Raw genomic sequence first — 16,624 nt, forward strand, 5'->3', positions numbered from 1 at the left:
ATGATAATCTTACTTATCACTTGCACATTGACTCAATGATTTGCTTTTATCGTTACGGAAACATTTGTTAGAGAGTTTAGGACAACCTCAATTAGCTACAAGTAGATAATGTGGAAATATTCGCCTACGGACAGAGTTTTCGTATATTATGATACTTTTGAATAGAAAAACGGGAAAATGATACCTGTATTTGAGGGTGCCAATGTAATAACTGTTGGCTGTTGAGTTGAAATATTTGGAGGTGCATTTGTTATTGGTTGTGGAGTAGAGCTGTTTTGTGGTGCCAGAGTTGCTGGTGCCACAGTTGCATTTGGTTGTACAGAGGACCTATTTTGTGGTGCCAAGGTTGTCGGTGCTAAAGTTGCATTTGGCTGTAAATTGGAAGTACTTTCTGGTGCCAAAGTTGTGGGTCGTTCAGTTGAATTTGGCTGTACAGAGGAACTGTTTTGTGGTGCCAAAGTTGTAGGTGCTAAAGTTGTATTCGGCTGTACATTGGAACTGTTTTGTGGTACCAAAGTTGTCGGTGCTAAAGTTGCATTTGGCTGTACACTGGAAGTACTTTCCGGTGCCAAAGTTGTGGGTTGTTCAGTTGCATTTGGCTGTACAGAGGAAGTATTTTGCGGTGTCAAAGTTGTAGGTGCCAAAGTTGCATTTGGCTGTACATTGGATGTGCCTTGTGGTGCCAAAGTTGTGGGTTGTTCAGTTGCATTTTGCTGTACATTGGAACTGTTTTGTGGTACCAAAGTTGTCGGTGCTAAAGTTGCATTTGGCTGTACACTGGAAGTACTTTCCGGTGCCAAAGTTGTGGGTTGTTCAGTTGTATTTGGCTGTACCGAGGAAGTATTTTGCGGTGTCAAAGTTGTAGGTGCCAAAGTTGCATTTGGCTGTACATTGGATGTGCCTTGTGGTGCCAAAGTTGTGGGTTGTTCAGTTGCATTTTGCTGTACATTGGAACTGTTTTGTGGTACCAAAGTTGTCGGTGCTAAAGTTGCATTTGGCTGTACACTGGAAGTACTTTCCGGTGCCAAAGTTGTGGGTTGTTCAGTTGCATTTGGCTGTACAGAGGAAGTATTTTGCGGTGTCAAAGTTGTAGGTGCCAAAGTTGCATTTGGCTGTACATTGGATGTGCCTTGTGGTGCCAAAGTTGTGGGTTGTTCAGTTGCATTTTGCTGTACATTGGAACTGTTTTGTGGTACCAAAGTTGTCGGTGCTAAAGTTGCATTTGGCTGTACATTGGAAGTACTTTCCGGTGCCAAAGTTGTGGGTTGTTCAGTTGTATTTGGCTGTACAGAGGAAGTATTTTGCGGTGTCAAAGTTGTAGGTGCCAAAGTTGCATTTGGCTGTACATTGGATGTGCCTTGTGGTGCCAAAGTTGTGGGTTGTTCAGTTGCATTTTGCTGTACATTGGAACTGTTTTGTGGTGCCAAAGTTGTCGGTGCTAAAGTTGCATTGGGCTGTACATTGGATGTGCCTTGTGGTGCCAAAGTTGTGGGTTGTTCAGTTGTATTTGGCTGTACAGAGGAAGTATTTTGCGGTGTCAAAGTTGTAGGTGCCAAAGTTGCATTTGGCTGTACATTGGATGTGCCTTGTGGTGCCAAAGTTGTGGGTTGTTCAGTTGCATTTTGCTGTACATTGGAACTGTTTTGTGGTGCCAAAGTTGTCGGTGCTAAAGTTGCATTTGGCTGTACATTGGAAGTAGTTTCCGGTGCCAAAGTTGTCGTTGCTAAAGTTGCATTTGGCTGTACATTGGAAGTACTTTCCGGTGCCAAAGTTGTGGGTTGTTCAGTTGTATTTGGCTGTACCGAGGAAGTATTTTGCGGTGTCAAAGTTGTAGGTGCCAAAGTTGCATTTGGCTGTACATTGGATGTGCCTTGTGGTGCCAAAGTTGTGGGTTGTTCAGTTGCATTTTGCTGTACATTGGAACTGTTTTGTGGTACCAAAGTTGTCGGTGCTAAAGTTGCATTTGGCTGTACACTGGAAGTACTTTCCGGTGCCAAAGTTGTGGGTTGTTCAGTTGTATTTGGCTGTACAGAGGAAGTATTTTGCGGTGTCAAAGTTGTAGGTGCCAAAGTTGCATTTGGCTGTACATTGGATGTGCCTTGTGGTGCCAAAGTTGTGGGTTGTTCAGTTGCATTTTGCTGTACATTGGAACTGTTTTGTGGTGCCAAAGTTGTCGGTGCTAAAGTTGCATTGGGCTGTACATTGGATGTGCCTTGTGGTGCCAAAGTTGTGGGTTGTTCAGTTGTATTTGGCTGTACAGAGGAAGTATTTTGCGGTGTCAAAGTTGTAGGTGCCAAAGTTGCATTTGGCTGTACATTGGATGTGTCTTGTGGTGCCAAAGTTGTGGGTTGTTCAGTTGCATTTGGCTGTACATTGGAACTGTTTTGTGGTGCCAAAGTTGTCGGTGCTAAAGTTGCATTTGGCTGTACATTGGAAGTAGTTTCCGGTGCCAAAGTTGTCGTTGCTAAAGTTGCATTTGGCTGTACATTGGAAGTAGTTTCCGGTGCCAAAGTTGTGGGTTGTTCAGTTGTATTTGGCTGTACAGAGGAAGTATTTTGCGGTGTCAAAGTTGTAGGTGCCAAAGTTGCATTTGGCTGTACATTGGATGTGCCTTGTGGTGCCAAAGTTGTGGGTTGTTCAGTTGCATTTTGCTGTACATTGGAACTGTTTTGTGGTACCAAAGTTGTCGGTGCTAAAGTTGCATTTGGCTGTACAGTGGAACTGTTTTGTGGTGCCAAAGTTGTCGTTCCTAAAGTTGCATTTGGCTGTACATTGGAAGTACTTTCCGGTGCCAAAGTTGTGGGTTGTTCAGTTGTATTTGGCTGTACCGAGGAAGTATTTTGCGGTGGCAAAGTTGTAGGTGCTACAGTTGCATTTGGTTGTACATTGGATGTGCCTTGTGGTGCCAAAGTTGTGGGTTGTTCTGTTGCATTTGGCTGTACATTGGAACTGCTTTCGGGTGCCGAAGTTGTGGTTTCTACAGTTGCATTTGGCTGTACAGTGGAAGTGTTTTGTGGTGCCAAAGTTGTCGGTGCTAAGGTTGCATTTGGCTGTAAATTGGAAGTAATTTTTGGTGCCAAAGTTGTGGGTTGTTCAGTTGCATTTGGCTGTACAGTGGAACTGTTTTGTAGTGCCAAAGTTGTTGGTGCTACAGTTGCATTTGGCTGTACATTGAATGTACTTTCTGGTGCCAATGTTGTGGGTTGTACAGTTGCATTTGGCTGTACATTGGAACTGCTTTGTGGTGCCAAAGTTGTGGGTTGTTCAGTTGTATTTGGCTGTACACTGGAACTGTTTTGTAGTGCCGATGTTGTGGGTTGTTCACTTGCATTTGTCTGTGCAGTGGAACTGTTTTGTGGTGCCAAAGTTGTGGGCTGTACAGTTGCGTTTGGCTGTACAGTGGAACTGTTTTGTAGCACCGAAGTTGTGGGTTGCACAGTTGCATTTGGCTGTAGACTGGATTCTAGATTTTGTGAAGCTAAAGTTGTCGGCTGTCCTGTTGAATTCACTTGAGCTCCACCCAAGGTTGTCGGGCCTTCTGTTGTTTGTGTTGAGAACTGCTGAAACCGTGCTAACAGGAAAATTACCACACTGACAAACTGTGCTGGCCTTGATCTGAAGCGCCCCATTGCTCTGAATGGAAGCAAATACATTGATAACAAGCTTCTGCAAAAAAGCAAGAGCACGTATATGTACTTTTTAAGACAGCTAAACTGTTTTAGACATTGTCAACTCTCGGATGATGATTCTCGAGCGATTAACGCATGAAACAAAGTGGAAATTTGTGAGCTAATATTTTTCTTGACAATTGATTAATTTTGTATATTGAAGTGATGACTTTGTTGACGAAATAAAGTAAAATTTCACGTAGGGGCCAAACCACCCCCCAAATGTTTCGTCAGTTCTTGGGTATTTCACATTATTTCGTATTACTTAAAAAGTATTGACTCTTTCTACACCAAACTTGGCAGATGAGCAGGAGACCTATTGCCAATTATATTTACGTGAAAAATGTCACTAAATGTCAAAGTTGTGACGTCACAGTGATGACGTCATGTTTTTGCCACTTTTGAAGTTTTTAATATGCCTATTTTTTACAATGTGTTCGAAAGAGCACATCAAGGGGAGTTGAAACCTGAAAAAATTTTGTCCATATCACAAAAATTGAATGAAATATGGCATTTTTAAATATGAAAAATAACTCTGCAAAATATGGGGTCCCCCCCTTGAGAAAAATCCCCAAATTGGAGCCGTAATTTTGTTCTAGCAAATGCAGCTATGTTGCACATGTGATGTGCCAGATGACTAAAGCCAAAATAAAGAAGAAAATCGGAATGAAAAATTATCCCTCTAGTGTTATTGCGTTAAAATTAGTTTTGTTACGTCATAACCTGTGACGTCACCCGTTTTTTTACTGTTAATACCATCCTAACAAAGCCGAAAATCAAATTTCCAAAACCATACGATTTTTGACAACATCAAGCTTTCTATTTTTCTAGATTATTAACCTTCCTAGAATAAAACTGAAAAAAAAATAAACCAGAGAGACTGAATTACGAAGGACAGTATGATTAAGCAAATTCCGGGGGGACAACAAAAAAATATTTACTTTACCATATCTCAAAAAATAATCATCATAGCAAAAAACGGTTTCCGGCATTTTACTCCTCAAGTCAAGGCCTTTCCAATGGCATAATCTTTTTATCAGATTTCACAAAAAATTATAGCACGTTTTGGTGACCTCATCAATTATGACGTCATAAGCTGACGTTTTGTCACAACTTCCAAATTAAAATAAACTGGAGAACAAAGAAAGCTCATCTGCCAAACTTGGTTCAGAAATATATAAACCAAGCAAATATAGCCTTCATGAAACATTAGGGGGGTGGTTTGGCCCCTACGTGTTACTGCTATAAAACATAACATTGTTGTTAAATGATTTTACTTCTCTGTTTTTCTACGTAGATCTTGCCTGTTTTAAATCCTGCTGCCTGTTTCCGTGGGCACGAAAATAACGAGTTGTTGGCGCTCTAGAGGGATTGCTGTATGAACGAGGGACCCTGGTAGATGACGCAGGGGATTTGTGAATACATTAGGCAACTACGTACAATTAGGAACAGTGAATTCACTGTTATTTTCTCTTTTCTTTCCTTCGCTTTCGCGATTTCATTCGTCTTCATTTCACTTCCTGTACGTCTCTATTTCAACTCAGTTCAACGCCTTGTCGGCCTCGGTATTTATCCAAACAGGGCCTCAAGGAAAGGTGTTTCTATTTGAGTTTCGGTAAGACATTTACCTTAGCCATCCTCAAATGATTTGAGACTTCCGATCTGCTATGCTAATAATCAGCTTCTACCTTCACTAGAGCTCCATGGAAACCATAAATTAATATCACGTAATGTGGTTTGCACTCCCTATAATTTACTGCTTCTCAACTTTGGAATTCCTTTCCTACCATTCTCACTCACTATTTCATAAAGCCCTTTAAGAACTCTATGCTCGATTGATACTTGGTTAGCCCAGCGCACAAAGAAATCCTTTTCTATCATAGCGAACTTCTTATTAATGCTGCGTGAAATTGTATTTTATTGGAATCATCCACTAGATTACCCTCAGCAGCCTCAACTTTATTATATATATTGCCTGTGTTAAATTTCTAATCTGCGTCCACGGTAAAGCGGAGCTGAGTTAAATAAATTATCTTTCTGTGACTGAAGCAGCAGCTTGTTCAGTTGGCGTACGTGAGTGACAGACAGTCGACTTTAACAACTGATTAAAGATGAGAAAATCTGAGTCAAAAATCTGCAATTCAGTCAAAATAGCACCCATGAAAAGGACAGCTAGCAAAGTACTAATCCGGCATGAAAATGTAAATTTCAATTCAGTGAAATTTAGGGTAATAGTTTCGTTCGATTCAGTCGCTTCCAACTAGAATGGCTTAGCCGTCTTTGGCTACAGTTGCCATGGAACCAAAAGCCTCTTGTGCGTGGCTTTCCCGAGAGAGGGTGCAATATTACTTCTAAATCAAGACAACGAGGATTCATATATAGAGATAGAAACACATTAATCAATCCGATAACGATGTGTCTGCGTCTATTATAAGATTAACGCCTCCAGGCAACCATCTTTACCACTCGACAGCTCGGGCTAGATAAAGTTTGCCGCGTCAATCGGTATTGTGACTTACTCAATAGCTAATAATAGCGTTGTGTCTGTTTTTCTCAGTTTTGTTGTACCCTTTGCAATATGTATGCTGGCTAATGTTAACAAGAAACCCGAAGCAATTCAAGCTATTCCCAATATTAATCACCTATCAGCTAGCTAGCACCTCAAAATGTACTGAACTATACTCACGTTATAATCGCGTCATGATCAGTGATTCATTTTTTCCATGGTGCGGACTGGTCTTCTTTCTTCGTTAGCGGCTGAAGACAGAAAATGAAAAATTGCTTCATCGGCAAAACGTTGCTTTAACTAGGCAATATTCTAATATCCTTATTTCTGACAAGAGAGCCGTATGTTTTAAAAGCCAAAAGGTAAACGACCAACGAACGTTGTCTTTGCCTTTCCTGAAGGAACCCAGGTCATTTAATCAGCCAGATAGACTTCTTGAGAAATATTAATGTACTCCGTTATAAACCCTGCTCCTTATTGTTAGAAGGTGTAGATTAAAAACCTGCCATTTATCAATTGATTACTTTTCCGTCTTTAAATTATGCTGAATGACGGCAATGGCATAATCAATTGAAGGCAAATCTCAATTAGTGCATTAAAGCTTCCTTGATTGGTTGCACTATGTCATTATTTAAACTGTGTGCGCAAATGTACTTTTTTTCCAAGCATAGGTCTTAATTGAAGCCATTAATTTTTTTGTCGGTTTTTCCTTTTAGCTCAACAGCTGGGTGTAAAGAAGGACGTATTTTAATATACATTGAAACTATTCCCTGCTTCATGTTTATTTTAGACAGAAATCATCAAGTATTCACGAAAACAAAAAATAGTCGTTAATTAACAATTGCAACGGGCCGGAGTCAGGCGTCGGATGATGGCCAGTTTAAATCAAACATACATGTACTTGTATAAACAAACAACAACAGAAATATACGATTGCAAATTGCTTTATTAGGCAGAATGCACAAACTGAGTCTTTATCTCCCGGTATCACAGTCAACATATCTTGTCTGATCGCGTAAAAGACTGCGTTCGAAAGATTAGAGCACTTTAAATTTTATTCCGTAAATGTAAAATGAACTTGAAATGATTTTAACCATGTCAAATTCAAATCAAATTGGCTTTTTAAAGCCACTGAACTTAGAAAATAGAATGTGTGTATAAACAGTGGCTATTTTGATGGCGGCGCTAAGTGATTATACTCCTGTATTGTGGGTTTCTCAGTTTCTGCCTTTGTTTTTTGGTCCCTTTTTTGATGCCAATATCAGTTATTTTCCTCACTTGCATTTACTTTCTGATGGCCTCTTCTTCTTCGGTCTAGCTTAATCATTGTTTCTTGTGACACAAGAGAGTTCTAACCCGGAAGAGGGGGAGCAGGTACTCCGTAAATCTTTGGGTAGGGGTGTGCTGACGGGACCCTGAAACGCTTACCCTATACTAGAACACGATCACCTGTTTTGCAACCCTATTCTAGACTAGGCACTAGAAACCCCCACCCTATACCAGACTAGCTATTTCAAATGCAGAAAATTTATCACTCTTGTGGCCCAACATACGATAACTAAACCAATTATCTTACAGGGTGACGTCCGAGCTTCAGTTTGTAGTATAGAACCCCGGGTGAAGAACTCTGTTCTAGACTAAAGTATTTAGACATTGCTCGCGTTTTCTGGTAAATTACACCCCATTCTAGACCAAAACTGTCTGATTTCTATACCCTATCCTAGACTTAACTGCCTGAAAACCATACTCTTCACAGCGGAACATACCCATATAACTTACATATGGGAGTAAACCCCACGGGGGGTTCTGACGCTCCATCAGTAAGGGTTGTATATCTTTGATGAGGTGTGATTAACAAACTGACGTCATTTTTTTTTTTTTTTTGCGTCTTTTTGCGTTTTTTGGTTTGAAAACTGCTTGGTCAAATTAATTTATTCTCAGGACTGAATAACAATGGCTGTTAAGACTAACAATACCTATTCAAGAAAACCTCTGGGTTGTAAGATTTTTGATAATTGCGGCGAATTTCAAAATCGATCTCCCAGCCGAGTCATTAGCCCAGAACACGCATCGAACGGGGAAGGAGAAAACGCCGGGAAGTAAATGGCGAAGCAGTTTGGAAGTGGAGAAATATTTGCGGGTCGGGAACACTGTTTGAGTTAATTAGTTCATGCGAGTAATTGCCCCTTGGCTGCTAAGGTTTTTCATGAAGTATGCCTTTATGTATTCTAAATTATAAAAGCTCGATTTAAATACTTCTTTGATAATTAACCTGCCCACTACATCAAATCAACTGTTACATTTCTTTAGTGTGGAAGAAAAAAATTAATAACCGCTTGAAATTGCTTACAGCAGACATATATATATATTTTCTTTATCATGCGTTGTGGAAACAAAACGGTTTCATTTAGGTGAATATGTATAACAGATGCAAGATCATGAATAGTTAATTGCTTGACTGTAAACACCTAAAGGTCCTAAAGGTGCTTCAAAATGAAACTGAAAACCGGCAACTTACAATGACTGAATTAACGTCTGAAGAAAGGCACTAAGAATACAGAGCGGACGCCTAACTATTTAGAAAATAAACTTTTCAAGGGAGTATTCTTTGACTAAGCATGTTTTATCTACTTTTAAGGTTTCTTTAGATAATTTTACAATATTGTTTGGAAATTCGTCGAATTTAAATCCACTATATTATGTTCAGTTAGGAAGTAAATAGGGAGGACTTGCAACTTATAGCAAAAAGCGAATTGACCTATTTGAAGGGCTAACATTCAGCCGGAGCGAAATGTCTGGAATCAAGAATTAACGATTAAATGCGGAATTCTTCATTGTACGTTCTAAATAATCTGACTAAGCAATGTCAAACAGCAGAACTGCGAAAAATATTGAGCTTTAACGCTACGTTTGCCCAGCTACTGATTAACAGTATCAACAACTTTTAGTTAACATGTACCTCTCACCTTGTTTCGGTCTATAAAGATTTTTTTTCAAAGATTCATGGTCCTGTAAAACGACTTGGAATTTTTGGAGAACACAAACTAGATGATGACACTTTACAGCCACAAATTTCAATAACAAAGAAATTGTGGTTAGGTCAAAATTTAACTTGTAGATTGAAATCATAATAATAATGACACTGTCTTCAAAAAATATTACCCCGGTAACACATTAAGCCTCCAGAAATTTTTTTCATGACACCCCATCGAATATCACAGAAGTTAATCGGTTCAAATTTCATTTAAGCATCATTTTCTATCCATGACTTATTTTTACAACTGGCTAAGCTGCGTTTATAGCCTCGACGATCTTTCGTGCTGTGTATCTTTGTCTTACAGTTTAACGTGTTGAAAATTATATTATATTTCCTATATACATGTATTTTTTTTGGAATTGGTGTGTCCAAAAACAGAGATAATTTACACAAAACGGGTGTAAGTATGTGAATGCTATGGAACTACACTCTTTTTTCATATAAGAATACTGTTATTTTATAAGAATACAGAGGCTGAAATTTGCGAAATTTTAAGAATATTTTAAGAATAAACCTGAGATCGGAATTTTGAAAAGAATATAAATTTGTGTGTTGAAAAGTTAGAAAACTGCAATTATATGTTTTTATAACATAGCGCGCGCGCTAGTCCTACCTAATTCCTATTGAGCCATCATGGACGAAATCTCTATGTACGCACGGCCGTGCGTATATAGCATGACATGTGCAGTTTCAATTTAGCTTGAAAATTTCCGTCTAGTTTAGTGCAAGTTCCTTTTGTTGTTTCGGCAGTGTGAAGATTATTCTAAACAATCCAAACCCTACTTCGAGCCTTTGACTTTTGCCAAGCTAAGATGTTTACTTAAACTTGAGTATTTTGACTTTGTTTGTCTACATTTTCATTGAGTATTTTTGACTTTGTTTACCTACATTTTCGTTATAATTAATTCGAAGAAGCGAATTTTCCATTGAAAATTTTGGAAATCAGATTAACCGTTTTCGTTCGGCAACTGTTGCTCAACTGATTGTGGCTTGTTAGGATCCCAGTGATCTTTGTTTTCCTTCTCCGTACATAGGATAGGATGGGATGGGATGGGATGGGGAGGGATGGGATGAGATGGGATGGGATAGGAAGCCTTTATTTAAACACGATGAGTTTTACTAGTAAAGCTAAAAGCTTGTGGGGTCGTGTATAAAATAAAAGAAAGACTTAATAACAATTTCATAATAAGTAAGTGAGAAGTGAGAACTTTGTACTAACCAATCACGAATAAAACATGTTTTAGCGCCCAAGTTGTTGTCGTCAGGTTATAAAAGAATTGGTTCATGCAGTTCTGTGCGTATATCGAGTTATGGATGCGCCTGGGAGGTATGGAGAGCACTCGAGAAACTAGAGTTCCTCTCCCCTGCATCCTCCCCCTAAATCCGTCCCTGAACTGTTATGTTGGGAAATTGATTTTTTGAATGTAAGGGACAAAATACATCATTTAAAGGCGTTTTTATTGTTGCGGCCGAAGAACTGAAATACGAGCAAACTTTCATGCTGCGGAGATGAAATATCTTCTCTTATGCAAAAGAAAAACAAGCATCTTGAGAGAGATGCTAAGGGCTTATGGAAGAACATATAATTTGCATGCTTCTTTGGGCTTTTAATGCTGCGTGTCCAAATATTTACCTAAAAGAAACAAATGGATTTTAGGATTGCTAACTGGACGAATTTTAAGCATCAGTTGTCCTCGGCGCTTTTGGGTTTTATATATTTAAACTGATATCAGGAGCCAAAATCGGGGACGGAGACCGTAAGCGCGCGCCATTTCTAGTATCGTGGCTGTCCCTATGATATGGGACATTTTTTCTATTTTTAGAACAAGTTGCGCCATCCCGTGCGGCACACGCGTGTACATGCTGCGAGGATTTTTGCGGAAGTAGCGCGGGGGAATGGCGTCCGAAATTCCCGAAATGTTTGATGCTTTTGACCAAACAACTCAACACGCTCATGTCTGTTGGAATTTTACCTCAGTATTATCGTCGTAAGCTGCTCCAGTTTGAGTGTAGTAAGACAGTGTCGAATTTAGTTATGTCCCTCTTTATATCACTGACCAAGTTGTCTTCTGTTGCTTCTTTTACAAGAGCTCCACATTTCTCAACTCTAAGTTTCACATATGTTGAAGATTAACAGCTTTTCCGTAACACAGCAAAAAACTAGTTGGATATGTTTGGATATAGCAGCGTTTCCGGACTTCAAAGTTTGCCTCCTCTTGCCACACGCTTGCGAGGATTTCGTCAGTGTATATCTCGACCGAAAAGTAAAAAAAAAATAATTGCAAGTTTAAGTTTCGCCTGAATTGTAAGCAACGTTGGATGTTTTATCAAGGCCCAATAAGTGAAGATGAAGTTTATGTCTGTAGATGTTGCTCAGTTTTGTTTGTGTAAAAATCCAATAAATTGTCTGTTGTCGAAGAATAAGAATGAGAGCGTCCGCCGATGCGTGTTTGTACAGTCAGTAAAACATGACAAATTGGACTTCTGCACTTTCGTGTGAAAACGTACATCGAACTCTTATAATATCTCTAGTTTTTAAATATGTTTAAGGTTGATAAATGTTTGAGAACAGAGTAAAAGCTTAGCTGAAAATATGTGAATACAGCAGAGATAATCAGCAAAGTTACGATGACGCTTTCTTTAATCAACTCGAATACAAACGATTTCGATTTATTTTGTTGGTCGGGTTATCAAAACTCCTCGTCTATTTTATTTTCGCTGCGTAAAATTTCACTATATTAAAGATACACACATGATGTTAGTAGCCTTTTGGCCTTGGTGAAAACTGTTGCAGCATCTCAGCACAAAAGACAGCGAAAGAAATCTTTCTCAAGATTTGTTGACAATTGAAAACACCGACTCGGATTTGAAACTGCACGCGCTGCATTATACAAATGAGCTATTTGTACTCGTCAGACTTTTCTTTCAAAAACTTTTGCAAACCCGCCAAACAAACAGAAACAATAAGAAACTATCAAAAACAGGGTTTGGTTATGATTAAGCATTGTTTGGCCAACTCACAAATTAACTCGATACGAGAGTAAAGAGTTTTCTTACATAACTTTTCTTTACAGAACAAACGCAAAATCTAATTACTCGTTCAACTAGCGCAAGCAGATATAGACCTCATGGACGATTCTGACGACGAATGCCAGGTAATTCATTGCGTCTCCTTTTTTGACCCCTGATTTCTTCAACATCTGAGGTGTTTGTCTAAGCATCATACAGTTGCTTATTAAGTCATTATTCATAGTTTGGTCCCTATTCCATCTTTATGTTGCTATTTATCATCCCCAGTTTTCGCACCGCTCCGCTAGGAACGCCTGGCACTATGGCCCACGAAGTACAGACTCGGGCCTTTCCGGAAGCCCGAGTAACTAGCAAGTTGTCATTAATAAACTAGTGGTAATCAAAGATTTATAGAGCAGCGCGTTCACGCGCTGTTTTCGCATGTCTGGTTTACTTTAGTGGTGTTCGAATGACTCGATAGAAAACTAAGTTTGATCGAATGTCAAATAACGATCTGCACGTGAAGTTGAACTAGCGATGAATCGATTATAGCCTGCGGTAAAGGTATTTTTAATAATTAAGTATTAACTTGTACTGGACACTAAGAATTCAATTTGAGATCGCCAACACTTGTAACAAATATTTCTAGAGACAATAAACTTTTGACCAGCGACCCCGCAAGACAGCGGGCGCGTCGCCAAATGTTTTTAAATTTTGTGTTTGTATTTGTTTACACTGTCATCAGAGGTCGAGCAGTCCGAACTAGTTTAGACAAGAAACTCGATGCCGAAGAGTTTCTATTTCTATCTCATGGAGAAACTATTTTTTCATAAGAAATCGTGTATACGCGTATCTTTGTATTGACGTAATGAATTGAATAAAGGAATCGCACTCGTGTACCCATACTTTTAGGTCTGATTAATGAGTTCGAACGCTACCACCTTAGTTTTCTGTGAAAAACGAAATCTGGGAATAAAGGACAGTCACGTGATTAAACTGACGATGAACGGCTGGAAGGAATGGCTTAGTCTTCTTAGTTGCTAGCCTTCACTCATTGCAGTCACTTTCATTTTTCTTTCTTTTTTCCTTTTTTTATGTTTTTGTTTTGTTTCTATTTTCCGAGCTGACAACAGTTTATATTTGTTTGATTGTATTTTTTGAAATTTTATTTTACATGTTTTTGGCCTAGTTATGATAATTATTCGATGTTCTGGGACGTTCCGGAATGTTCCGGGATGTTCCGGAATGCTCCATGTTCCTGGTTTTATCGACGGCCCTTTTATCCATCTAAAAATTATTTATTCATATACACGCGACCATTTGAAATTCGAAAGAGGGAATTCTCACGAGTATCATCACATGGTCTGAAATTGGGCAACAAACCACCCAAGGTAAAAAGGTGTATTACTTCTTTGTTAGCCTTTGAGAAAGTAGATTTTAGACATTTGAGCAGATGCGAGCAATTTGACGACTACAGTTTTGACTGGCTTTCTTGACAGCTGGCACTAAACTCGTTTCCTTTTTTGACAGCTGATTTTAGCAACATTTGACGGTTCACTGTTAACCACATCGAGACCGTGAAAAATATATCAAGTATTTTTATGCATGAAACAAATAACAGAAAAAAAAAACGAAATCAATATTCCTCAATATCGTGCTGTGAAATTTCGATAATACCTGTTGCAAAGTTTTTGTGGTACACGTTTTTCTTTTTTAATCCCGAGCACGATCCAGCAACGAGTTTGTTATTTTGCGTGCGTTGGCCAGGCCTTTGACAAAAGCAAAGATGCTTGCAACCATATCGAATGAAGAAGTTCCGGAAAATATCTCTGGGTGCATAATGGTGCTTGGGGCTAATATTCTCCGGTACAGCATGTGTGTCAGGTGTATAACATATGCAATATCACTGAGATTAAAAAAGAATCGACGCATTTTTCTGACACCAGTAGCTTGTGAATTAAAATTCAGTAATGCTAGCGTAAATACATACATAAGCATACATACATATTGAAGGTACCTAAATGTTTTTGGTGCATAATCAGCTTCCTTAATAAAAGTGGCATTACAAAATTTTCAGCAGTTGACAGAATAACTTGAACCTAAGTTAACTCCTTCCTTCGATAAAATTTTTCATTGTTCCTGCGTACCGACCACGTTCGTGCATGTAGGTGTTAGATGTGAATCGAAAATAAAGGTAAACGTTGAATATTGAAAAAAAATTTGCGGTAAACTGACTTGGTTACTAATTCATTTTGTAAAATACAGGCCTCGGATATTCAGTCAACCTTCAAAATCATCTCGCGAATACTTTTTTTTCAGTGTTTTTAAGAAGAAAGAAAGCTTTATGACGATTGTGAAAATTTTACAAATCTATCACATTCAGAAAGTTTCTATGGCCTAACATCACAATCGTTCCTTATCGAAGCCAGTGAATTTCCTGGTGCACGCTAAAAACTAGAACCACATGCAATCGCAGCGCGAAACAGATAGTAAATACATTAGGGTGTAAATAGCTTCTAAGTAGTTTGAGGGCATGTAAACTCAGTTGTTAACTCAGAAACGAAGATGGAACGACCCTTCAGTATACTCTGCTCCGTGGAGAACTGATAAGAACGTTATTGATTTCTTGGAAAGAGCTGCTCAGCTGCTCAAGATATGTTTGTGTGATCTGGCAGAGCCATAACTCTTTATCACAGCGGAACATTAACAACTGTAAATTTGTAGTGAGGCCGTTTTCATTCAGTGGACTAAATTATATGTTGGGAAAGTGTTCAACACAGTTGTTTTTGCTTCATGTTAGATCGATATAAACGTAAGGGTACTGTTCATCGACATTAACGTCCTATTAGGTTTTTAAACCTAAAATCGCTTTCTAAAATGTTTTTGCTCTGCCAAACTAACGGGTAACTAGGAAAAATATCAGTTTCCTCTGACCCACCTTTCAAAGGTTTGTTGCACTGAAATACAACCACGGATGAGGTCCAAATTTCACAAATGTAGGCTGAGCGGCCACCAAAACACTGAGTCCACTGGTACTAATCAAGTTTTAAAATCCTGTGTCACCGTGACACAAAATTAATGCACGAGAATTTTGTGGAGACACTTAAACGTGTCTTGTGAGTGATTAAACAAGCTCTCTTTCCTTTTAGCATTGACAGAACAATGAGTGTGTTTGTAGTGCACAAGGGTGACTGGAAAAGCACCTGCTGTGATTAATATTAATGCCATATGAGACAAATTAACGCACAAAACATCGGCACCAAATTAGAAATGGATCGTGTAAAACTTCAGTCTTTGTTGCACATAACTACGGTTTGTTTACTAATAAGTAACTGTTATTGTAACATTTGCCCGCTGTATGTGAAGTTTCCAAGTTGCACATTATGATTTTGTAGGCAATTTTCAAAGGACGACGATACGATACACGTATATTGACATTTGATATATGCAATCATTAGCCAATTTTATTAGTAGAAGGAAGGTACATTGATCATGAGGCGATGACTGTGACGTTTTGTTTTGCGAATGACTCAAAATTAACCATGGCATGATCTGAAAAAAAAAGTCAAAAGTAAACTGTTGTAACCTTTTCCGTTGCCTTTTCCATTGCTGATTCATAGACAGTATGAGGTCGCTGGTTTCAGGCTACTTCTCTGGGAAAAAAGAACAGTGAATCATTAACGAAGGTAGTAATTATGCAAAAACAGCTATGCAATGTTAAAAGTAGTTTTAAATTGTTCGTTTGTCAAACAGGCGCCTTTTGACAGTCATTAGTAATATTAATATTAATATTGTTTATTATTTATTCATTTACACTTCCTTCTTGATGCTGATATCGTATTTACGTTCGTCATCTTTGGAGAGCTTATTTCGCACTCAAGATTGAAATACAGCTCAGAATATCGTATAGTTCAGGTAATACTGGTACACTGGTTTTACAGTTAGGAATATGGCTGAAAATGACGACTTCAAATCGAAACTAATATCTCTTTGCGCTCGAATGCAGTCGTCGGGAGATAGATTTTCCTACACTCTTTTTTTTTTTTATAAGAATATTGTTTTCCGGCCGAGGCTGAACATTCTTATTTTTCCGCCGATTTTAGGTTGAAAATATTCTTGTCGATATTCTCAGATTAAAGTGCATGGCATTTATGTTTTCGAATGTATTTGGTGTCTGTATGGTGTTAAATTAATTTTGGAGCCAGCCTGCAGGTATCAAAACTTGATATCACGCACGTAATTTCTTGCAAAAATGGTATTAGCATCGAACATACGGCATGCAAGTGCTGTTTTTGTTCCTTTTTGGCTAGTTTTGCCGTTTAGAGAAATGAATAACCTCATACAGTTTAATTAAAAATCATATAATTGTATTGTATTTATAAATTTTCAACACACAAAATTATA

General features: G+C 38.5%; 1 protein-coding gene across 3 annotated transcripts in view; it reads right to left on the minus strand.

Moving 5' to 3' along the window:
* The window catches only part of LOC145488855 (polycystin family receptor for egg jelly-like), a 30,423-nt gene extending 14,529 nt beyond the window's left edge, over positions 1-15,894 (minus strand). Inside the window, exons 1-3 of one of the 3 annotated variants that reach the window (XM_081467679.1) lie at positions 15,159-15,345; positions 6,355-6,425; positions 185-3,666 (exon numbers count right to left, since the gene is read on the minus strand). In XM_081467679.1, the coding sequence (XP_081323805.1) occupies positions 185-3,653 (3,469 nt within the window). In that variant the 5' untranslated portion in view covers positions 3,654-3,666; positions 6,355-6,425; positions 15,159-15,345. Of the gene's footprint in view, positions 1-184; positions 6,426-15,158; positions 15,346-15,806 lie in introns of those variants that run through there. The other 2 variants (XM_081467678.1, XM_081467677.1) reach the window with 2 other exon arrangements.
* Between the last annotated feature and the right edge of the window lie 730 nt (positions 15,895-16,624).

The sequence above is a fragment of the Orbicella franksi genome, chromosome 6 (assembly GCF_964199315.1).
Source record: "Orbicella franksi chromosome 6, jaOrbFran1.1, whole genome shotgun sequence".
Taxonomy (NCBI): Eukaryota; Metazoa; Cnidaria; class Anthozoa; order Scleractinia; family Merulinidae; genus Orbicella; species Orbicella franksi.